This window comes from Phyllopteryx taeniolatus, chromosome 2 (genome assembly GCF_024500385.1).
Source record: "Phyllopteryx taeniolatus isolate TA_2022b chromosome 2, UOR_Ptae_1.2, whole genome shotgun sequence".
NCBI lineage: Eukaryota > Metazoa > Chordata > Actinopteri > Syngnathiformes > Syngnathidae > Phyllopteryx > Phyllopteryx taeniolatus.
In genome coordinates this window covers 13,016,439-13,041,535 of record NC_084503.1, presented here as the reverse complement: position 1 = coordinate 13,041,535, position 25,097 = coordinate 13,016,439, and the positions used below count along the sequence as shown (strand labels likewise).

At 45.7% G+C, this 25,097-nt stretch overlaps 1 protein-coding gene across 3 annotated transcripts in view; it reads right to left on the bottom strand.

The window, feature by feature from the left end:
* Positions 1-25,097, bottom strand: part of tspan4a (tetraspanin 4a) — a 146,555-nt gene that overhangs the window by 30,523 nt on the left and 90,935 nt on the right. For all 3 annotated transcript variants that reach the window (XM_061761448.1, XM_061761446.1, XM_061761439.1), the window contains one exon: positions 2,117-2,191. In XM_061761448.1, the coding sequence (XP_061617432.1) occupies positions 2,117-2,191 (75 nt within the window). The remainder of the gene's footprint in view (positions 1-2,116; positions 2,192-25,097) is intronic.

Here is a 25,097-nt window from a genome sequence, read left to right as displayed (position 1 = left end):
TGAATCGGTTCTGTGTTCATCCATCACAGTCTGGTTTGGTACAAAAAAGTAAAAATAAATAAATAAATCAGACTGCAATCGACAGTCAAGGCTGCCGAAAAAATTATCGGTACCCACCATCTATTACAGCTCCTTCCCTCAGGTAAGTGCTATCAAACAATGCAAACTAAAACCAGATTCCAACAGTTTCTTCCCTCTTGCCTTTAACTTCTCAAACAGTTGACTTACAATTTTATTGTAACAGGCTGCCAATTTTCCACATCTATGTCGGGACACTTCTACATTAGTTGTACACTCACTCTTTTTTTTTTAATCACACTGCACGATTTGCATACTGTTGCTGATTACTACTGCCCACTTATTTGTTTGAGAACTCTCTGCACCATTTGCAAAATTAGTCCATTTAAATTGCTCTAAATTGGCTGAGGACTCTGCATCATTTGCACAATTTCCATTATATCAGCATCATCACACAAGTGGAACACTTTCATTGCTCACTCTCCATACTTGTGTATATTATGTCCTAATTGTAAATGTTGTCATAGTGGCTGTTTGTTGTAATACTAGACTGGCTCCAACTACTACAAATAAAATTTTTTTGGGGGGGGGGGGATTAAGCGTGGGTATCATAAGGGAAAACTGACAGTGTCGGATGATAAAAAAAATGTTGCTTAGGTTTAAAACAATTAAATAAAAGTATAACAAACTTCAGACTGCTTTGAACATTTTTAAATGTTCTACTTCTGTGTAATGACAGATGCTAATCACTCACGTTATAAGAATATGAAGAATTTCTTCATTGTAATTGTAACAGGTACAATGAAATTAACGGATCTGAGAAATACATTTGCCAGTTCAGGACTATTCATTGAAAATAAAATTGAGCTTTTGACCCAGAAATGGTAGAACCAACCCTATAGAGAAATAGGGTCTATCATGGTAGACAGCAGAACTATCAAAATATAACAGTACATTGTTATTTACCTGAATACATAAAGGCATCACACACAGGCTTGGCCTTGGCTGCTGTCTTTGGAGACAACATGTTTTGTCTCAACATATAAATAATGCAACGCCAGTGGTTTAGAATTGCTCGTGATTTATGAACAGCTCCCATAATTCAAAAGCAGTGCAGCGGCTGTGGCCATTATGTTCCTCTAGAGAACAACCACCATTCCACATACAACAGTAACTACCGGTGTTTTCAGGTGATTAGATTTTAGTGAGTTTAAGCCTTTTTTCCACTAAGGCTGGAACAATTATCCTAATTATTTGTCAGTATACGCATATAATTGTTGACATTTTTAAGGTTATTAGACAGAATTTCCCGGGTTTGGGGGAACAAGCTGAACCATGCTAGACATGTAGTTGTGCTTAGATATTTCATTGATAGATACTGATAGAGGAAAATTAGTCACCAGAGGTCTACGACCAAATTAGTCTATAATGAACGGAAACTTACACACAGCTCATTTGAATTTTATAGCAAATTCCTGAAAATAGTAAAAGAAAGAAACCAAAAAAAGAAATGGGATTCACATAATCTACCAAATGGATTCCATTATTTCTAATGGTCAGCGTCATGTTTATCAAGCTGTGGTGCTTGTGATGTGATGTGCCCGCTCACTGTGGCACGGTCAATTCAGCATCACAAGGTCACATAAACATAATTATGTTTTGGCATCAAACCTCAAAGCATTTTGGCATCAAACCTCAAAGCATTATTCACCGAAGACACAAGTGACTTGGATACATCAATGTATTATGTGGATTGGTATTCCCCCAGCATCCAGTAATCTCACACAGTCAATTGGATTGCCAAAATGGTACATAATAGACAGAACAGATGACACATTCATTGTCAGGTGTGACAGTGGCAATGCCACATGAAAGGATTTTGTTCTTGGTTCTCGTAAACCCTGATATGCAATAAAAAGGTCAGTGCTCTCTAAAATGATTACTAGATTAGTTCGGAAATAATTGAAAATTGAGGCATTTAATAGTGAACACACATTTTGCCAATACACTTTTATCATTGCTAATTTGCAGTTATGAATTTTTTTTTTTTACTTCCCGCTACCTTAAGGTGAAGAAAATTAAAAGAAAACAACATTACCTTGTCTTGGTAGATGAAGAAGAGCATGATGAACAGGATCTCCAGGAAGAAGATGAGCAGAAGAAGGATGAAAAACTGTGGACACAAAGATAAGCATGAGGACAAGTGTGTCCCATTACATTAATTGCTGGGGAGGGGAAAACACCACCATGAGGGACTGCAGGCATCTGTGTTTGAAGAGTGGGCTAAGTTTACATGAGAAAGAAAATCAGCAATGTGTGATGGAGTCTTTAACTACTAAAGAAAATAGAAGGTTAAATACTGTCAAGCAATGTATGAGCAATTGAAGAACAAACAAATATTCCAGCCTTGAAATTCAAACATTTTACATTTGCTCCTTCCTCCTTTGAATAATTACGTTAAAAGAGCTCCATCTTATTCTCCGCCAGTCCCCACCTATAGCCTTCGTTCATATTACAGCATAAATGAGTTGCTTGATGGGAGATACATCGTCTTCCCGCGGCCCCGTGTGACTGGTTGAAACATTTCCGAGCTCATCCATCAAACAATTACTCAAGACGGGTTTCTGAGCTATGCCGGGAGGGGTTAAACATTTTCGAAATAATAAAAAGTTCTAGACGGTCACAAAATGATGTGAATATCAGATTATAGATGTGAAGGATTGGTTGCTCTTTCTCATGAGGCAGCTATAGAAGCAGAGAGATTTATTTATTTAAATCCACTGTCAGCAGCCAGATGAGGTTATGGATAATATTTTATCTTAGTATAAAATACTGTCCCAATTTGTACTAAAGGCATTTGGGGCTTAAAATATCCAAAACAATGCGACGTCAAGACTATCGAGGCATTCCTGAGCGAAATGTGTAGCTCACTGCCGGAAAGCTTGCTCGCAGGCGTGGGCCATTGATCCTCCAACAGGATAATGACCCAAAACACACAACTAAAACAGATGAGACAAATGGAGCAGTTTGCTCATGAGATGTTGCTCAGTGGATATAATTAGATTGCAAGATAGACTGCTAGATAGGTACATTATTTGGATGTATATGTGGATGTATAGATCGACAGATACTGTAAATGGATGGATAAATGGACAAACGGATGGGCAGACAGACGGACTGACAAACAGAAAGATTGATAGATATTGTAGATAGATGGATCCAATCTCCCAGTGTGTGCAGTTGCACACTTAATGAAGAATTTAACTTTTTAATGTGATATGAATCTCTAGTTAGTGGTACACTCGACTGACTTTGGTGCAGGCAGCGTGGGTTCAGTTCCCACTCAGTGACGATGTGAATGTGAGTGCGAATGGTTGTCCGTGTCTATATGTGCCCTGCGACTGACTGGCGACCAGTTCAGGGTGTAGTCCGCCTTTCGCCCGAAGTCAGCTGGGATAGGCTCCAGCGTCCCGCGACCCTAACCAGGATAAGCGGTGTTGAAAATGGATGGATGGATGGATGAATCTCTAGTGAGTCACTGATGGTGTAGTGGTACACTCGCCTGACTTTGGTGCAGGCAGCGTGGGTTCAGTTCCCACTCAGTGACGGTGTGAATGTGAGTGTGAATGGTTGTCCGTGTCTATATGTGCCCTGCGACTGACTGGCGACCAGTTCAGGGTGTAGTCCGCCTTTCGCCCGAAGTCAGCTGGGATAGGCTCCAGCGTCCCGCGACCCTAACCAGGATAAGCGGTGTTGAAAATGGATGGATGGATGGATGAATCTCTAGTTTCAATACTGTCAACTGTTGAAGCGAAAGTCATTTTCAAAAGATCTAATATTGACACACTTTATTCAAGACACTGAACCCCCAATTACGTCTGATGTTACGTTATCTTTGTGTGAATGAACAGTTTCCTTTCCCGGCAATGTACTCCATAAATCTGTGCCAATTCTTTCTTTTCGTCATATGGTTGTTCATGACAAGAACAAGACAGGTTTGGTATTAGGAAAAGTCTAAAAACTGTGTCGCGCTGTGTTCTTCCCATTCCATTGTTATGTTCTCACAGAAAGGATCACACTACAATGGATCCCTTCCATTTTATAACAATGGAAACCATACTGTACTGTATAAAATTGTGTTGCTTGGTGGAAAAGGACTTGTCATGTGCAAAGGCCAAGGATGTCAGCAGTAACAAAACTGATGGATGAGAAACTGACTCAACGACACGCTGATTGCAGCCCACATTGTGCACACTTCAAGGTCCTTATGAATAAAATATGTGATTTTTGTAAGGTTTTATTTACCAGTTTCCTAAATTGATATACTGCGCAAGAAAACAAATATCAATTTCAGTACTTCCAGGTGTTTATTCCAAAACGAGAATGTGCTCTCCTCTAACTTGGCAAAATAAAGGCGTAAATTAAATCTTGCAAAAATATTTGATTGGATAAAATTTGACTGATCCCTACAGAAGAGATTTACTTGATAACCAGTGAATTACTCGAGGACACGCTATTGTTTTACTTTCCTGGCAGAACACTAAACATTAGTTCTCACTCCCGCTAAGCATTTGAGGATTGCTTTGGATAAAAGCAACAATTACACAAAAAGAAATAATTTCACTCTGTCTGTCTCTTTGTACCCTTGAGAAAAATAAACATCTGCATCCCCTGTGGTTCTGTGAATATTTCATCCATTAATTTGGTTTTATAAGAAACATAACTAATCTTCTTTAGACCACAGGCCCTAGCCATGGTAATCGGCATGTTAATAGCAGACTAAATGTATCCTGCTGTTATTGCTGTAGATATATATCTCACAAGATAGCTATTGAATTACTGGTTATACCTCAAGGAATTGTAAACTGCTGGTTACTCTTATCAAACTGGATTAGATTGCTGAAATTAACTGAACACGACCAAACTCCATTTTAAATCTCTGTACAAAGGGTAATAATGATACAATTTAAAAAAACAGTGTGCCAATTAAGCCAACTGCAGGGGAATTCCTCTGAATCGTTGTTTCCATTAAGGCACAGGTGTCAAACTGGTGGCACACCACATCATTTTATGTGGCCCGCGAAAGCAAATCATCTGCATCGACTTCATGTTTCTTGTGAAAATATCAAAATTGCTAATTGTCTTCTATTGTAAAAACATTTTTTTTTTTACCAATCCCCCTTTGAAAAGAAATGTAATCGCCATAGACTAACTAGTTGTATGTAAGATATGTATAACTATGTATATTTTGTTTTGTAGATGTAATTGGAGTTAGTTAGTTAGTTAGAGTTAGAGGGAATTATGAGACCATAATTCATTTATGGGTTCAGTGAGAACCCGAGGGAAGTCATAACTACAATGTGGCCTGTGACACAAATGAGCATTAAGGAATCCTAATAAATGTAAAACATGAACTGCAAGTTTCCACTCAGTAATGTCTAGGACAAAACTGAATAGTTACAATTCTGTTGACCAACAAATTTTAAATGTTTAACTTTGTCCTTAAAGTGATCTAGCAAAAATCAGTAACCCATTCAATGCAAGCAATTACAGTTAGTACATTGAATACAATTTTGGTCCAAATCCAGATGAATAGTGGGCAATTTATTTAAATTTTTGTTGCTAGTCACAATAGAATCACCCTGCAGAAAGCACTTAGCAGTCATGTCTCATCATTACATCTTAGGACAGTGACTCTTTATTAAACCAGAAAGTAGACTGCTAACTAAAATCTTTTTCTCTCTCTCTGATTTCAACAATGGTAAAAGTATTTTCCCCACCCCCGAATAAAAAAAAATGGCACGACCCCATCATCTAACATCATCCACTGTGTACCACATGGTTATCCTTTCTGTTATTGAGTAAGGCTTGTGGTTTATGTTAACACTTTTATATTGGACCAATGTGGCTTTAAGGGGACATAAGGAAAATTGACATTTGTATATCTTGTATACAAATAGTTGTGTAGTTGTAATCTGCTTATTTCTGAAATTGAGTCTGTGAGGAAACTGTTCCTCACTTCCATCCCACTGAAACAGTGGAGTTAATTAATATAATATCCACCCCCATGCCAAGATTATATGCCATTGACTTGGTAGCTAGACTGGATTTAGTAAATTCATCCATCCATCAATTTTCTGAGCCGCTTCTCCTCACTAGGGTGCGGGCGTGCTGGAGCCTATCCCAGCTATCATCGGGCAGGAGGCGGGGTACACCCTGAACTGGTTGCCAGCCAATCGCAGGGCACATATAAACAAACAACCATTCGCACTCACATTCACACCTACGGGCAATTTAGAGTTGTCAATTAACATACCACGCATGTTTTTGGGATGTGGGAGGAAACCGGAATGTCCGGAGAAAACCCACGCAGGCACGGGGAGAACATGCAAACTCCACACAGGGGGGGCCGGGGATTGAACCCTGAACTGCCTCAGAACTGTGAGGCAGACGCGCTAACCAGTCGGCCACCGTGCCGCCGAGTAAATTCATATCAAAGCCAAAAGAGCTGCAGTGCTGGCACTGATTAGCATTAGCTAACAGTGTTACCAGCATTAGCTTCACACATTAAGGTTATAATAAGGTTAGGCTAAGTCATAGACATGGGGGTATTTGTATTTGATGATGTCATGTGCCACACCACATTAACTGAAATGTATTTTGGTGGCTAGATGATGAAATGCTGTATGTGATAATGCAATTGGCAGAATTTTAACTGCTGCTGTCAGCGTTAGCTGCTTCTCACTGGTGTCAACAAAGAGGCGGTACGTGTGTGTGTCTGAATGAGGGAAAGTGGGGAGGCGTGGGGTGGTCGTGTTTGGAAACATGCACAAGTGCCAAATCCATCCATCCATCCATCCATCCATTTTCTACCGCTTATCCGAGGTCGGTTCGCGGGGGCAGTAGCTTTAGCAGGGACGCCCAGACTTCCCTCTCCCCAGCCACTTCATCCAGCTCTTCCGGGGGGGATCCCGAGGTGTTCCCAGGCCAGCTGAAAGACGTAGTCTCTCCAGTGTGTCATGGGTCGTCCCCGGGGTCTCAATAGGGAGGCATCCGGTAGGCATCCAAATCAGATGCCCCAGCCACCTCATCTGGCTCCTCTCGATGTGGAGGAGCAGCGGATCTACTCTGAGATCCTCCCGGATGACCGAGCTTCTCACCCTATCTCTAAGGGAGAGCCCGGACACCCTGCGGAGGAAACTCATTTCGGCCGCTTGTATCCGGGATCTTGTTCTTTCGGTCACGACCCACAGCTCGTGACCATAGGTGAGGGTAGTAACGTAGATCGACCGGTAAATAGAGAACTTTGCCTTTCGGCTTAGCTCCTTCTTCACCACAACAGACCGATACAAAGTCTGCATCACTGCAGACGCCGCACCTATCCGTCTGTCGATCTCCCGTTCCATTCTTCTCTCACTCGTGAACAAGACCCCAAGATACTTGCACTCCTCCACTTGGGGCAGGATATCATCCCCTACCTGGAAAGGACACACCACACTTTTCCGACTGAGGACCATGGTCTCATATTTGGAGGTGCTGATTCTCATCCCAGCCGCTTCACACTCGGCTGCAAACCGCTCCAGTGAGAGTTGGAGTTCACGGGTTGATGAAGCCAACAGAACCACATCATCTGCAAAAAGCAGAGATGCCATACTGAGGCCACCAAACCGGACCCGCTCTACGCCTCGGCTACGCCTTGAAATTCTGTCCATAAAAGTTATGAACAGAATCAGTGACAAAGGGCAGCCTTGGCGGAGTCCAACACTCACCGGAAACGAGTCCGACTTACTGCCGGATATGCGGACCAATCTCTAACTCCGGTCGTACAAGGACCGTACAGCCTATATCAGGGGTTCGGTATCCCATACTCCCGAAGCACCCCCACAGGAGGGACACAATCGAACGCCTTCTACAAGTCCACAAAACACATGTAAACTGGTTGGGCGAACTCCCATGCACCCTCGAGGACCCTGCCGAGGGTGCAGGGTGTAGAGCTGGTCCACTGTTCCACGGCCAGGACGAAAACCACACTGTTACTCCTGAATCTGAGATTCGACTTCCCGACGGAGTCTCCTCTCCAGCACACCTGAATAGACCTTACCAGGGAGGCTGAGGAGTGTGATCCCCCTGTAGTTGGAACACACCCTCCGGCCCCCCTTCTTAAAAAGGGGGACCACCATCCCAATCTACCAATCCAGAGGCACTGTCCCCGATGTCCACGCGATGTTGCAGAGGCGTGTCAACCAGGACAGCCCCACAACATCGAGAACCTTTAGGAACTCTGGGCGAATCTCATCCACCCCCAGGACCTTGCCACCGAGGAGCTTTTTAACCACCATGGTAACCTCAACCCAAGAGATAGGAGGACCCGCCTCAGAGATCCCAGATTCTGCTTTCTCATGGGAAGGCGTGTCGGGGGAATTGAAGAGGTCTTCGAAGTATTCTCCCCACCGACTCACAACGTCCTGAATTGAGGTCAGCCGCGCCCCATTCCCACCATACACAGTATTGATGGTGAACTGTGAATTGATGGTTGACCAGAAATTCCTTTAAGTCTTTCTCCACAGCCTCACCAAACTCCTCCCATGCCTGAGTTTTCTTCTCAGTGACCACAAAAGCTGCATTCCGCTTGGCCAGCCGGTACCCATCAGCTCCTTCTTCAGCTTGACGGTTCGGGGATTGCCGCCACAACAGGCACCGACCACCTTACGGCCACAGCTGCGGTCGGCCGCCTTGGCAATAGAGGCGCGGAACATGGTCCACTCGGACCCCGGAACATGAGCAAAGTTCTGTCGGAGGTGGGAGTTGAAACTCCTTCTGAAAGGAGATCCTGCCAGACATTCCCAGTAGACCCTCACAATATGTTTGGGCCTGCCATGTCGGACCGGCATCTTCCCCCACCATCGCAGCCAACTCACCACCAGATGGTGATCAGCTCCGCCTCTCTCTTCATCCGAGTGTCCAAGACATGTGGCCGCAAGTCCGATAACACGACCACAAAGTTGATTGTCAAACTGCGACCTACGGTGTCCTGGTGCCAAGTGCACATGTGGACACCCTTATATTTGAACATGGTGTTCGTTATGGACGATCCGTGATGAGCACAAAAATCCAATAACAGAACACCGCTCTGGTTCTGAGCCCTTCCAGGTCTCATTGTCATTGCCCACGTGAGCGGTGAAGTCCCCCAGCAGAACGATGGCGTCCCCAGCGGGAGCGCTCTCCAGCACACCCTCCAAGAACTCCAAAAATGGTGTGTACTCTGAACTGGTGTTTGGTGCATAGGCTCAACAACAGTCAGGACTCGTCCCCCCACCCGAAAGCGCAGGGAGGCTACCCTCTCGTCCACCAGGATGAACTCCAACGTACAGGCGCCACATGTATGTGCCAGATAAAAGAGTTAAAATGCTTTCATAGCACACTCTGGACAACCCTTTGACAAAGTACGGCCCGTGGGCTACATCTGGCCCATCCAAAGTCTCTGACCAGCCCTCACAGTTTCTTCTCCTCCTCCTCCTCCTCCTCCTTTCAGCTTGTCCAGTTAGGTGTCGCCAGAGCACGTAATCCTTTTCCAAGCCTATCTTCTGCATCTTTCTCTCTAACACCAACTGCCCTCATGTCTTCCCTCAATACATTTAGCAACCTTCTCTTTGGTCTTCCTCTAGCTCTCTTGCCTGACAGCACCATCCTCATCATCCTTCAACCAATATCCTCACTATCTCTACTCTGGACATGTCCATACCATCAGAGTTTGCTCTCTTTAACTTTGTCTCCAAAACATCTAACTTTGATTGTCCCACTGATAAGCTCATTTCTAATCTTATCCAACCTGGTCACACCCAAAGAGAATCTCAACATCTTCATTTCCGTCGCCTCCAGCTCTGCTTCATGTTGTCTCTCCAGTGCCACTGTTTCAAGTCCGTACATCATGGCTGGTCACCACTGTCTTATAAACTTTGCCTTTCTTTCTAGCAGAAAGACCTCTGTCACATAACACACCTGACACCTTCCTCCACCCGTTCCAACCTGCTTAGACCCGTTTCTTCACTTCCTTACCACACTCACCATTGCTCTGGACTGTTCACCCCAAGTATTTAAAGTCCTCCACATTCGTTTTCTCTTCTTCCTGTAGCCTCACTCTTCCCCCTAAACCACCCTCTCATTCATGCACATATATTCTGTCTTACTTTGGCTAATCTTCATTCCTCTCCTTTCCAGTGCATGCCACCACCTTTCTTAGTGTTCCTCCACCCGCTCCCTGCTTTCACTGCAGATTACAATGTCATCTGCGAACATCATGGTCCACAGGGATTTCAGTCTAACCTCATCTGTCAACCTATCCATCGCCACTGCAAACAGGAAGGGGCTCAGGACTGATCCCTGAAGCAGTCCCACCTTTAACTCCTCTGTCACACCCACAGCACACGTCTCCACTGTGCTGCTGCCCTCATCCATGTCCTGTACTATTCTAACGTATTTCTCTGCTACTCCAGACTTCTTCATGCATTACCACAGTTCCTCTCTGGGTTATCTGTCATAGGCTTTCTCTAGATGCACAAAGACACAACGTAGCTCCTTCTGACCTTCTCTGTACTTCTCCATCAACATCCTCAAGGCAAATGATGCATCTGTGGTACTCTTCCTAGGCATGAAACTATACTGTTGCTCCCAAATACTCACTTCTGTCTTGAGTCTAGCCTCCACTACTCTTTCCCATAACTTTATTGTGTGGCTCATGAACTTTATTCCTCGATAATTCTCACTAGTGGTGCGCGATACTGCATATTTTTGTATCGATCCAACACTAAATACGCAAAGGGCCAGTATTGGTGATACTGACACTTTTCAGACATTAAGATAGATGCAAAATTTAATTGCTAAATGTCAATTAATTTTCATCACCTTTAAGCGTTTTTGTGAGGCTTTCTTTTTTTTGATTCAACAGTTACAACCCAGGATGGAATTAGGACAAGTTTATTGATAATGGCACAACATCGAAACACAATACGGGGGAGGAGGAGCAAAGTGTGCATGCTACGGGCTGAAACTGAAGCAGCGAGTCCGGAGACCTGGCTGTTGCCGGTTTGATGAAGCCGCAGCCGTGCATTGCATATAAGAACCAAACTGAATCTACTGTATCGATCATACCACGCTAGTATCGATCTGATACCGATACTGACTTGGTATTGATATTATTGATATTTGGATCGATCTGTCCACCACTTGTTCACAAAACTGCACATTACCCTTGTTCTTAAAAATGGGCACCAGGACACTTTCCCTCCATTCCTGTGGCAACCTCTCATCCTCTAGAATTCTGTTGAAAAACCTGGTCAAAAACTCCATAGCTACCTCTCCTAGATGCTTCCATACCTCCACAGTTACATGTCATCAGGACCAACTGCCTTTCCATTTTTCATCCTCTTTTATGCCTTTCCTACTTCCCCAATACTAATCACTGCTACTACCTGGTCCATTACACTTCCTCTTCAACTCTTCATTCTCTCTCATTTTTCTCCTAAACGTTTTATTTTATTTTTCATGTGCACATGTAATGGCAGTGCAAGCGAATTAGAGCAACGACTTGACTTCAGTGCTGCCAACATATAGCCCAGTCAGCAAACATATGGAGCACCGACGTCAGCCTTAGGAAGGCACGTCGGCCGGTAGTTGCTAACATCTGAATGCATCAGATGAAACGCGTGCATTTGCCAGCTTCATTAAAAAAAACAGTAAGGTCAGCTTTGCATCAGCTCGGCTGGCAAATCCCGTGTTGTGTGGGTGGTAATTTACTGGTCTTAGAGTACAGCTGCTTTACAACTGTGCACAGCTGTATTAATAACAGCAAACACAAAATTGCGTTATTTTTAAGTCAGTATTGTTTTTCACATTGGAAAGTAAAATGTACTGAAGCAACCTGTGTTGTTGTTGTTCTGTGGGGTGATACATTTGTAGAATTTCCAATGCACATTGGGCAAATGAATGCAGCAGAGGGCCAGTGGAGTGAATGGAGCATGAGAGGTGGAGCGACGTGCCACCCGTAAGAAGCGAAACGGCACGGTGAATAAGTCAAACAGCAGACGTTACAGCTCAATCAAAAAGGTGACATGAATCAATAAAGGTCACATAATTAAAGCCAGCTAAAGGTGCTACCCTAGCTGGGGCTCCAGCTTGAATTATTCAGACATCGTGTGGTGGTAATTTTTTATTAAATGCCGACGTCTCGGCAACTGTCAATGAGCAAATGTTCTCCCTGCACCATCATAGCGATGGAACTTTTGATGACGTGCTGACATCGGAGCCATGTATGTTTGCAGACTGGCAGAGATATTGTCGCTGTATATAGTGACATTTACGAGCATTCTAGCAGCTATTTTTTTTTTAAATGAAAAAAACAAATAGCGCTAACGCCTATTGTGGTCTGCATGTTAGAACTATTCTTATTTCCTGCACGGTGGAGGGGAGAGAGGAATTTGCCCTGGTAATTATTTAGGAGTCCTGACGAAGAATGGCTGATATGAGTTAGTGGTTTGTGGTCAGAATGTCAACACGTTATAAAAATATAGAAACAATATGGACACTGTAGATAAGTTTAGATACTGGTATGTCATTTTATTGGCACGGTGGCCGACTGGTTCGAGCGGCAGCCGCACAGTTCTGAGGACCCGGGTTCAATCCCCGGCCCCGCCTGTGTGGAGTTTGTATGTTCTCCCCACGCCTGCGTGGGTTTTCTCCGGGCACTCCGGTTTCCTCCCACATCCCAAAAACATGCATGAATTGGAGACTCTAAATTGCCCGTAGGCATGACTGTGAGTGCGAATGGTTGTTTGTTCCTATGTTCCCTGTGATTGGCTGGCAACCAGTTCAGGGTGTACCCCGCCTCCTGCCCGATGACAGCTGGGATAGGCTCCAGCACGCCCGCGACCCTAGTGAGGAGAAGCGGCTCAGAAAATGGATGGATGGATATGTCATTTTAGTTTGACTGATTACAACTTTTTAACAGTTTTTATTCATTTTAATTTCCTAATCATATCATATAACAGCTCCACAAGTAGCAGCTAATTAAAACAATACAAGTTACTGCTTCATAAAAAGATTAAATTTGTCCATCCATTTTCTGAGCCGCTTCTCCTCACAAGGGTCGCGGGCGTGCTGGAGCCTATCCCAGCTATCATCGGGCAGGAGGCGGGCTACACCCTGAACTGGTTGGCAGCCAATCGCAGGGCACATACAAACAAACAACCATTCACACTGACGGGCAATTTAGAGTTGTCAATTAACCTACCATCCATGTTTTTGGGATGTGGGAGGAAAACCGGAGTGCCTGGAGAAAACCCACACAGGCATGGGGAGAACATGGAAACTCCACACAGGCGGGGCCGGGATTTGAACCCCGGTCCTCAGAACTCTGAGGTAGATGTGCTAACCAGTCGTTCACCGTGCCGCTCTATACAAATATGATATATGTAAACATTTGATATGATCATCTTTGGTGGCTTTTTAAGACATCTTGTGGAAAACAAAAGACATTGTAGACGTTAAACGATCCTATGGGTGCTTTGTCCCGATCTCCTGCTATAGGGTTCCGCCATTTACCTGTGCCGGAAGGAAATGCTTTCACCTGTTTTGCCGAATGCGGAAGGTGGTCGCACATACACCGTATTGCGTCTACATCAATTAATCAATCTGTTGGTGGCCTTACAACAATGCCATGGTGAGTGAAAATCATTACTTAATAAATTAAGAAACCCGAGTACCCGGAGAAAAAACCCACGCAGACATGGGGAGAACATGCAAACTCCACACAGGTGAGGCCGGGATTTGAGCCCCGGTCCTCAGAACTGTGTGTCATGGTCTGTGTTTTGGTTTGGGTTGTTTAGTTTTGTTCCATGTTTTCCTGTGTTCCATGTTTGTCGTGTGCTCATTAGGTTGTTGTGTCCACCTGTTCTCGTCTACTTTGTGTTGACCAATCAGCTCTCTCTAGCCACTCGTCTTGTCCAGGTGTTCCTCGTTGTCTCGTCAATTTGTTTGTATTTAGTTCCCTGGATTCTTTCAGTTCTCGTCGGTTCATTGTCGTTGTCACATGTCTTGCCATGTCATAGTCGCCAGTTGTTTTTGTCATAGTCGCCAGTTGTTTTTGTCATAGTCGCCAGTTGTTTTTGTCATAGTCGCCTGTTGTTTTATCATTCTGATTAAATATTATTATTTTGAGATTCCCGCACTCCTGCCTTGCCTCCCTGCTTCCCTGCAATTGGGTCCACCATGTTCTTGCCTTGCGTTCCTCGCCGTCGCCCTAACCATGTTCATGACAGAATGAACCGACCAGAACAGGACCCAGCGGGAAGAACATGGCGTCACCCTGGACGCCACCAAACTGGCTCCCACCGTCCTCAGCCTGCCATCCATACCTACCCTCCTCCAGTAAGCCCTATCATTCAGTCTTTTCTGTCCTTTTCCTCGGGTCCCCCCACTTGTCCTAGCTATTCACCATGCCCTACTATTGTACATCCACATGTTTCTTTAGATTCAGATTTTTCTGATTGTGAAGATGGCCCTGATTTAGTTAACCTCCTGTCGGATTCTGACTCTGACACAGATTTTTCTGGTTCCTTCCCTAGTTTATCCCGTCCTCGTCAGTTTTTGTCACGTTTCCACGTTTCCAACCCCAGTGAGTCCAAATCCTTTCCCTCTGACCTTTTCTTGGGCACCCGTTTGGCCATCTACCCGGGACCGCCGCGTGGTGGCCAACGGAGGCGCCCAAGTAAAGGTCAAATTTTGCCCCCTCGTTTTTTCCCCCCTGTTCACAAATCACTTGATTTTTCACCTGTTCTCCCACGTTGTTCCACGGCTCCAATTAAGTCACGTCTAGTCAAACCTGCCCCCAAGCCATGTTCAGTACCAGCCATTTTTCCTAGTTCACCTTCCCGAGACCTTGTGCACTCTTCCACTCCCGTACCCTCTACTCCCATACCTCAATGGCGGCAGGCTGAGGAAGCGACTGCAGCTCCCGTTCCGGCTAATCGGCAGCTGCGCCAGGCTCCCGTTCCGGCTCCTCGGCAGCTGCACCAGGCTCCCGCACCGGCGGCGCTCGTCCAGCGGCCGCCACCCATCCTTGCTCCGACGGTGCTCGTCCAGCGGCCGCCACCCGTCCTTGCTCCAACGGTGCTCGTCCAGCGGCCGCCACCCGTCCAGCGGCCGCCACCCGTCCTTGCTCCGGCGGCGCTCGTCCAGCGGCCGCCACCTGACCCTACTCCGGCGGCGCTCGTCCAGCGGCCGCCACCTGACCCTACTCCGGCGGCGCTCGTCCAGCGGCCGCCACCTGACCCTGCTCCAACGGCGCTCGTCCAGCGGCCGCCACCCGTCCTTGCTCCGGCGGCGCTCGTCCAGCGGCCGCCACCCGTCCTTGCTCCGGCGGCGCTCGTCCAGCGGCCGCCATCCGACCATGTTCCGGCGCCGCTCGTCCAGCGGCCGCCACCTGACCCTGCTATGGCGGCGCTCGTCCAGCGGCCGCCACCCGTCCTTGCTCCGGCGGCGCTCGTCCAGCGGCCGCCACCTGACCCTGCTCCAGCGGCGCTCGTCCAGCGGCCGCCACCCGTCCTTGCTCCGGCGGCGCTCGTCCAGCGGCCGCCACCCGTCCTTGGTCTGGCGGCGCTCGTCCAGCGGCCGCCACCCGTCCTTGCTCCGGCGGCGCTCGTCCAGCGGCCGCCACTCATCCTTGCTCCGGCGGCGCTCGTCCAGCGGCCGCCACCCGTCCTTGCTCCGGCGGCGCTCGTCCAGCGGCCGCCACCTGACCCTACTCCGGCGGCGCTCGTCCAGCGGCCGCCACCTGACCCTGCTCCAACGGCGCTCGTCCAGCGGCCGCCACCTGACCCTGCTCCAACGGCGCTCGTCCAGCGGCCGCCACCCGTCCTTGCTCCAACGGCGCTCGTCCAGCGGCCGCCACCCATCCTTGCTCCGGTGGCGCTCGTCCAGCGGCCGCCACCCGTCCTTGCTCCGGTGGCGCTCGTCCAGCGGCCGCCACCCGTCCTTGCTCTGGCGGCGCTCGTCCAGCGGCCGCCACCCGACCACGCTCCGGCGGCGCTCGTCCAGCGGCCGCCACCCGACCACGCTCCGGCGGCGCTCGTCCAGCGGCCGCCACCCAACCCTATTGCCTGGCCCCTGCATTACCATTGGGTTCGGCACCGTGGCCGTCCGCCTGAATGGCCCTGTAAAGACCCTGGTGCTTGGCGTCCTGGACGACCTCCTGACCCGCTCAGCCAAGCACCTCACCTCGGGTGGCCTGGATGGCCACCAGACTGACCTTGTTTTATCATTCTGATTAAATATTATTATTTTGAGATTCCCGCACTCCTGCCTTGCCTCCCTGCTTCCCTGCAATTGGGTCCACCATGTTCTTGCCTTGCGTTCCTCGCCGTCGCCCTAACCATGTTCATGACACTGTGAGGTAGACGCTCTAACCAGTCAGTCACCGTGCCTGATTAAATTTGTATTTAAAACAATTGAAGTTAGCATGTTTGTGTGGCCTTCGACTGTTTCTCACATGGCCCCTTCAAAATATTAATTGCCCCCCCCGAGTCTGGACTCTGCTTTCGCTAGTAGAAGCAGGGAGAAGAGAAGGCCAAAGGAGATGCAGCCTACTGGTTATCAATCTAACGAAAGCCAGGCTTGACATTGGCCGAGCAGTAAGTGGGGTAGGATGAAGTACTGCATGAGACAGAGCCGCTTCCATCCATCCATTTTCCATACCGCTTATCCTCACTCGGGTCGCTGGTGCTCTGGAGCCTATCCCAGCTGAGTCTGGGCGAGGGGCGGGGTAGACTCTGAACTAGTCAATTTAGTCTTCAATTGAGCTACTATGCTTGTTTTGGGATGTGGGAGGAAACCGGAGTACCCGGAGAAAACCCACGCAGGCATGGGGAGAACACGCAAACTCCACAGAGAATTTAAACCCCGGTCCTCAGAACTGTGAGGCAGATGTGCTAACCAGTCGGCCACTGCAGATCTGCTTCGAAAATGAAAAGAATATATAAAGATTCACCATGGCAAAAAATGGTGCAATAGTTCTATAAATCTTGATTCTTTGGGTATTATGATGAAAGCATGCCACATGTTATTAAGACCCCTGTTTTAAATTTGGAATTTTAAAAAAGCAATCATTATCATCTACAGCTTTATTCTCTTCAAACTATGAAAAGTATAGACAAAAAGACAAATAGAGCATGCCTTTAAAAAGAAAAACAAATGCTACTATAGTAACAATTAAACCTTGAAAGCTGTGCTCTGAGTGCTATTCTAGCTGGAGCTCAGAGGTTTTTGAGTTCCACTGACATTCCTAAAAATGGCTACACAAAATTACACATCAGAGACATTGCATGCCTACAACAGTTTACCCTGATCATGTAAGCGGTGCAGAACTACAATAGAACCATGCAGTTTTTAAGTATTGTTTTTGTTTTTACATCCATGTTTTGTTGTTATAGGGCAGAACTCACATTGGCAGTGTTGTACCTGAACGAATTGAATGAATGGAAGTTCATGAACTAGTTCATATTTTGTGCGAATGTAAACTGCATTAAGTTCATTTCTGCCTGATGAACGTAATTGAGAACGTCCTCATTCGTGTGTCAAAGAACGATTTTCCAATAAATGAAATAAAAGTGCGGCAGGTTTTGTTGGGGACTTCCAGGACAAACCCGTCTTAACACACTACTGTACATTCGAGCCGTCATATCTCTGCGGATAAACGCTGTATTTGGCAATCGATTTAGTGCGGCTACAACCGTCGGCCATGGCAGGCTGTGTGAGAATGCGAGTTGCATTCAAGGACTGCGTAAATGGGAGTAAATGTGTTCTTTGGTGGTTCTTTTGTAATAAAGTACATCATTGTAAAAATTGATTAGTAAGAAAATGATTGTTTCGTATGAGAATGCTTTAGTTAAGTCTGTATGGTCACACTGCCATGATATGGAATTTATTTTGTTTTGTAATATCAGAATAGATAAAAAAATATATATTTCGTTAACATAGTCAGCCGGAGCTGCAAGGAATGCAACGTTATCAATGTCCTTTCACCATCATTCCTGTCATACTGTGATGCTGTGTTTTTGTTTGCACATTAAGGACAAAAGTACTGTTTTTGTTTTAATTCCGACCGTTCAAGGAACACATTTTCCCTCATCTTTTTGAAATTGTAAGGTGACAGCTGCAGCTGGCTACTAGTATGGACTGAATGAGTGGCAACAATGGGAAAATAAAATGCCAGAATTTTGAGGGGAATAGACCGTCAGCGACATATTGAGAAAAAACAAAAAAGAATATATATATAATAATGTATGTGTGTGTATTATTGTGGTTTTAGTTTGCAGTGGTGTGAAATTGCAGTACATCATGGTGAGAGTTGTGGTAATAGATGTTTAATCAGCTGTATTAGTGAGTTAAAATGATACAGAGCAATCCACACTGTAAATTACACCAATAATAATAATAATAACTATTGTTAAGCGGCGCGGTGGCCGACTGGTTAGAGCGTCAGCCTCACAGTTCTGAGGTGCAGGGTTCAATCCCCGTCCCCGCCTGTGTGGAGTTTGCATGTTCTCCCCGTGCCTGCGTGGGTTTTCTCCGGGCACTCCGGTTTCCTCCCACATCCCAAAAACATGCATTAATTGGAGACTCTAAATTGCCCGTAGGCATGACTGTGAGTGTGAATGGTTGTTAGTTTCTATGTGCCCTGCGATTGGCTGGCAACCAGTTCAGAGTGTACCCCCGCCTCCTGCCCGATGACAGCTGGGATAGGCTCCAGCACGCCCGCGACCCTAGTGAGGAGAAGCGGCTCAGAAAATGGATGGATGGAACTATTGTTAAATAAATACCTCTGTCAATTAAAACAGATCATTATTATCTGCATAGCGAACTAGTATTGGAGCTGCTTACATTAGAGGCATCACTGATAGTGTAGAGGTTCACTCGCTGTAGAAGTAAAAGGTTTGAGAGCGAGGGAGGTATTAAGGGCATGGATCCATTGAAGCTAACAAAAATTCTCAGAGGGCAAGTTGGTGAGATGAAATATGGAAATATTATTAGATGATAGGAACTTGTTGATAGGGTCTGGTGAAGAGTTGGTGGAGAAGATAAAAAGAATAAAATGTGTTGGCAATGTTAGACAGATCAAAGTAGTTAAGAGTGGGAGCACAAAGAGGAAGTGGATGTAAAGGAATGATTTCTGGAGTACCGCTAAGGCCATCCATCCATTCACATCTACTTATCCTCACTAGGGTTGCTGGTGAGCTGGCGCCTAGCGCAGCTGACTTCCGGTAAGAGGCGGGGTACACCCTGAACTGGTTACCAGTCACTCGCAGATAGATAACAAAAGTGTGAAATAGCTCGGTCAAAAATGCAAGACGGATGAATAGGGGAGTAGACTAGTGGTATCACGATACCAAAATTCTGACTTCGATACTATACCTCGATACCGGTACTGAAATGATACCACGCCAAAAATCTAAAACATGAGTAAAAGCAGTGGAATAAAAACTGACAAAACAACATCAAATACTTTTATATTTATTTTGATTAATTCAAAATGTAGGCGGCACAGTGAACCACTGGTTCGCACATCTGCCTCACAGTTCTGAGGACCGGGGTTCAAAATTTGCATGTTCTCCCCATGTCTGCGTGGGCTTTTTCTCCGGGTACTCGGGTTTCCTCCCACATCCCAAAAACACGCGTGGTAGGTTAATTGAAGACTCTAAATTGCCCGTAGGTGTTAATGTGCAAATGGTTGTTTGTTTATATGTGCCCTGCAATTGGCTGGCGAGCGGTTCAGGGTGTACCCCGCCTCCTGCCCGAAGATAGGATAGGCTCAAGCACACCCGTCACCCTAGTGAGGATAAGCGGTACGGAAAATGGATGGGTGGAATTCAAATTGTTATGATGAACTTGAAAAATTCGTCAAATAAGGGAATTAGCTTTTGCTGAACATTAGTCATTATCATATATATGACAAAAATATGTGTGTTTGTATTTATATAAAATTGTACATCGATATACGGTATATGCATGATATATCCAGTTATGAAACAAATATTAGACCACCGGTTTTTCTTCAATTTCTTGTTCATTATAAAACCTGGTACCACAAAAGGCATTTTACCAGAAGAATACAAAAGCTTAATTATATTATTAAATATAATTTTGGTTATTATCACGAAAACCACAGAAAATGGCTAGAGCTGGATAGCAGCTCTTATATTAAACTCTTATGACTTATTTTCTGTTATGAGCTATCCTTGTAGTTCCTGTTTTAGAACTTGGGTGGCGCTTTACGCCCACCTCGCTCTCTCCCTTCCCTGTAATCAGCACCATCTTGGCCGCGCACCTGTTTTCAATCAGCCGTCATCATCTCTGTCTGCATAAAAGCCTGCCATATCCTGGATATATTAACGTTCCACCGTGGTGCATCGGCCTTGCACATTCCCGTAAGTTACCCCATATTGGTATTATTCTGACTCACATGTTCTTCCTGGTCCTCAGTGCTCCTTCTGTGTTCCCCGCCTTGCTGACCTCTTCCATCAAGCCGCCAAGCCATCCACCTGCTCATGCCATCCCCTGACGCAGGTTCCCGGGCTCGACGACCCGCCACCCTCGGAAATCCAATTCCCACTTCCTTTTCAATAAATTATTCATCACAAACTTCTCAGCCTCCGCTTGCTACTTTGGTCCAGTGAAAACGGATACCTTTGTGTCGTGACAAATTTTGTTGTCATCATTATATTTGTCCAAACAAAGGTACCTTAAGTTGCACCTGGAAACAAAAATGAACAAGAAACTCAAGAAACAAGGGTTTAATATTTTATCCATGACTATACAGTTATTATTTCTCCCATTGCAAACAAAATGTACACACTCAGTGCAGTGCTGTTTTTCATTGCATACAAAGCCATGGTACTCAAAAAGTGGACCTTTTGGCTTTAAGTGGTTTTCCTTTTGCATTGGGGGGATTTTTATTCTTCTCAAATTCCCTGATTTCCAGGGTGGTCTCTGATGTGTGTAGCCTGTATCCGGGTTGGAACGTCCAAGCTGGGCTTCTTTGCTATCGATCAACTGCTGGTAACTCTGAGTCTCGTGTGTATCGAATGCCGAGTTTCCCAACAGCACAGGAGAATCCACTGCATATAACACCGACTTTGCTCACTTAGCCTCATGAGCTGCGGACTCTGAGGTTACGTCCTGATGGCTCATGCTAAAGAATTTGTGTTACAGCAGCAGTACATGAACCTCGGTATGGAAAGACTGAAGTGACAGAAAAGGATAAGCAGTAATATGAAGAATTAGATTTGGACACACTGGTTGGAACAGTACAGTAAAAATTAGGAGAGCATGAGTTAAGAAAATAATAGTTATGTTTTTATATTCATCTATAATTTATTTGGGGTAAGTTAGTAGGCATACCTGAGCTACACTCCATAACAGTAGGAGGTGTAATGCGCCTAAACTTTTGTTGCCAACTGGCATAAAACAATACAAGAAGAAGAAAAAGCTACAGAAGGAAGGTCAAACAATTCTTTGGGAATGGTACTTCACTTACTGTGTGTTGCCAAGAAGCGACATCAGTCAGCACTGTCGTATTGGCTGCTGCCTTGTGGAAGTTTTGCCAGAAAGCTAGCTTTTACATCCAAACTGTTTTTTGTTGTTGTTGCTATGTGCTTCTCTCGTTATTAGGATTCCCACGCACTTTCCTGGCAGCAAACACCGTGCTCCAATATTAATGGCTCCAGGACACTGTAACAACAAATACGAAACTATTCCTATTCAACTGCGGTGTAATTTTTGCCAACTGTATATTGAAGGGGTTTGTGTGTCTAACTGATCCTAGGAGATAAATTGTCTGGGGCTTCATGCCCCTGGAAGGGTCACCCTAGGTGAGGGACCAGACAAAGCACGGCTAAAGACTCCTATGATGAAAAATATAAGTGGATCGAGGTTTTCGAGGTGGGGCTCGAAGAAGAGATTCATGGGGCCCGGCTGGGCACAGCCCGAAAGGGTAATGTGGGTCCCCCTTCCCATGGGCTCACCACCTATGGGAGGGGCCATAGGGGTCGGGTGGAGTGTGAGCAGGGCGGTGGCCGAAGGCAGGGATCTTGGTGATCTGATCCCCAGCTACAGAAGCTGGCTCTAGGGATGTGGAATTTCACCTCTCTGGCAGGGAAGGAGGCTGAGCTGGTGTGTGAGGTCGAGAAGTTCCGATTAGATATAGTCGGATTCGCCTCCACACACCTTGGGCTCTGGTACTCGTGAAAGGGGTTGGACTCTCTTCCACTCTGGAGTTGCCCCCGGCCCCGCCTGTGTGGAGTTTACATGTTCTCCCCGTGCCTTCTTGATTTTTCTCCGGGCACTCCGGTTTCCTCCCACATCCCAAAAACATGCACGGTAGGTTAACTGAAGACCCGAAATTGCCCATAGGTGTGAATGTGAGTGCGAATGGTTGTGTGTCTATGTGTGCCCTGCGATTAATTGGCAACCAGTTCAGGGTGTACCCCGCCTCCTGCCCGATGATGACTGGGATAGGCTCCAGCACTCCCGCGACCCTTGTGAAGATAAGCGGCTCAGAAAATGGATGGATGGATGTATATTGAAAGTCTAGAGTGAAAATAGTGATTGTGAATCATGTTAAGAGGCTTGTTTATTCTGTTTTAAAAGAGTTCCTATTCCTTCCTAATTAGCAATTGAACGTAATTTTGTTCAACCGGTGACCACCAACACACGTTTTTCTCCATTTTGTCCTTATGATACAGTCGGCGCGATCCACTCTTGTTGTTGTCGTCACGGTAACGAGTGTATCCGGTCGCATTTGAGTTGAGATAAAGCCCAATGATCGTAAAAAATAGGATGCGGTGGTATCGGAATACAAGATTTTATTGCAGTAGTCTGACAGTGCAATCGTGAAAGAGCAAATTTGACTTGTAGTCTGATCCGGGCATTACGTGTTGCCTGTCTCCGAAGTGTTGTCTGTCCCACACCGCCAAGGTTTTTTTTTTTTTGTTTTTTTTTCATTAAAAAAAAAAAATAAATTATTTGGCTGTCAGATATGTACAGTACTACGTCAAAAGCCACGCGACAAGTTAAAAATAAACTAGCTTTTGGATTCAAATATACTGTGCTAGCGGCGACACGGAGTTAATGTCTTTTGCGGAACCGATCAATGACGTCATTGATTGGGAACAGGTGGGTGCCATGATTGGGTATAAAAGGAGCTTCCCTGATTTGCTCAGTCATTCACAAGAAAAGATGGGGCGAGGTTCACCTCTTTGTGAACAAGTGCGTAAGAAAATAGTTGAACAGTTTCAGGACAATGTTCCTCAACGTGCAATTGCAAGGAATTTAGGGATTTCATCATCTACGGTCCATAATATCATCAAAAGTCTCAGAGAATCTGGAGAAATCACTGCATGTAAGCGGCAAGGCCGAAAACCAACATTGAATGCCCGTGACCTTCGATCCCTCAGGCGGCACTGCATCAAAAACCGACATCAATGTGTAAAAGATATCACCACATGGGCTCAGGAACACTTGAGAAAACCAATGTCAGTAAATACAGTTCGGCACTACATCCGTAAGTGCAACTTGAAACTCTACTATGCAAAGCAAATCACACCCAAGCCTGGGTGATGTAACACACAGCTTTTTTGGAACATGTTGCAGCCATAAAATTCCAAGTTAATGTTTGAAACCGGAGTGCCCGGAGAAAACCCACGCAGGCACGGGGAGAACATGCAAACTCCACACAGTCGGGGCCGGGGATTGAACCCCGGTCCTCAGAACTGTGAGGCAGACGCTCTAACCAGTCGTTCACCGTGCCTCAATATACATACATCCATCCATTTTCTACCGCTTATCCGAGGTCGAGTCACGGGGGCAGTAGCTTTAACGGACACCCTCTCCGCCTCGGCTGTGCCTTGAGATTCTGTCCGTAAAAGTTATGAACAGAATCGGTGAGAAGGGCAGCCTTGGCGGAGTCCACCGTGCGGCCTATATAGATATATGTATAAAATATAAGTATTGGAACGGCAAGGTCAATTTGCTGAAGACTGGTTTCAGATCAAAATATGAATATTAGACAAAGGTTTTCCTGCTTTTATTTCATGGTATTTACATCGAGATGTGTTGCACAACTCAGGACAGAGCACCTTTTGTTTGAAGCCACTCACTTTTCAAGTGAGCAAAAGTATTGGAAGATACATGATTAAAGTAACTTGAAGTGAATAACATTTAACATTTGGTGGCATAACCCTTACTTGCAATAACTGCATCAAGCCTGTGACCAATTGGCTTCACCAGACTTGCATTCTTCATTTGAAATGCTTTTTAAGACCTTTACTGCAGGCTCTTTCAGTTCTTGAACATGAAATTACCTCCACCATGCTTTACAGATGAGTTTGCGTGTTTTGGGTCATAAAATTCTCAAAATTGCCTGTAGGTGTGATTGTGAATGGTTGTTTGTTTCATGTGCCCTGCGATTGGCTGGAGACTGATTCAGGATGTACCCTGCCTCTTGCCCGAAGATAGCTGGCATAGGCTCCAGCACGCTCGCGACCCTTGTGAGGATAAAGCGGTACGGATAAAGCGGTACAGAAAATGGATGGATATATATATATACACACCGTAATTGCTCGTGTATAATGCGCATTTATTCCTCCCACATCACCAAAACACGCATGGTAGGTTAACTGAAAATTCTAAATTGCCTGTAGTGAGTGCGAATGGTTGTTTGTTTCTAAGTGCCCTGCGATTGGCTGGCGACCAGTTCAGCGTGTACCCCGCCTATCACCCAGAGTCAGCTGGGATAGGCTCCAGCATGCCCGCGATCCTAGTGAGGATAAGCGGTATGGGAAATGGATGGATTTTTTTCATCACCCCCCCAACACAGAGAGAAAAGTCCACCAGTCTCTACTAGGCTGGAACTTTCCTATATAGACTTTATGCATGCAATGCACTGCATGAACTGATGAAGCGTAGTCTGAAGAGAGACGAAACATCTTCCAAGACGAACAGAACAGTCCTGTCGCGGTTGATTCAATGCACGG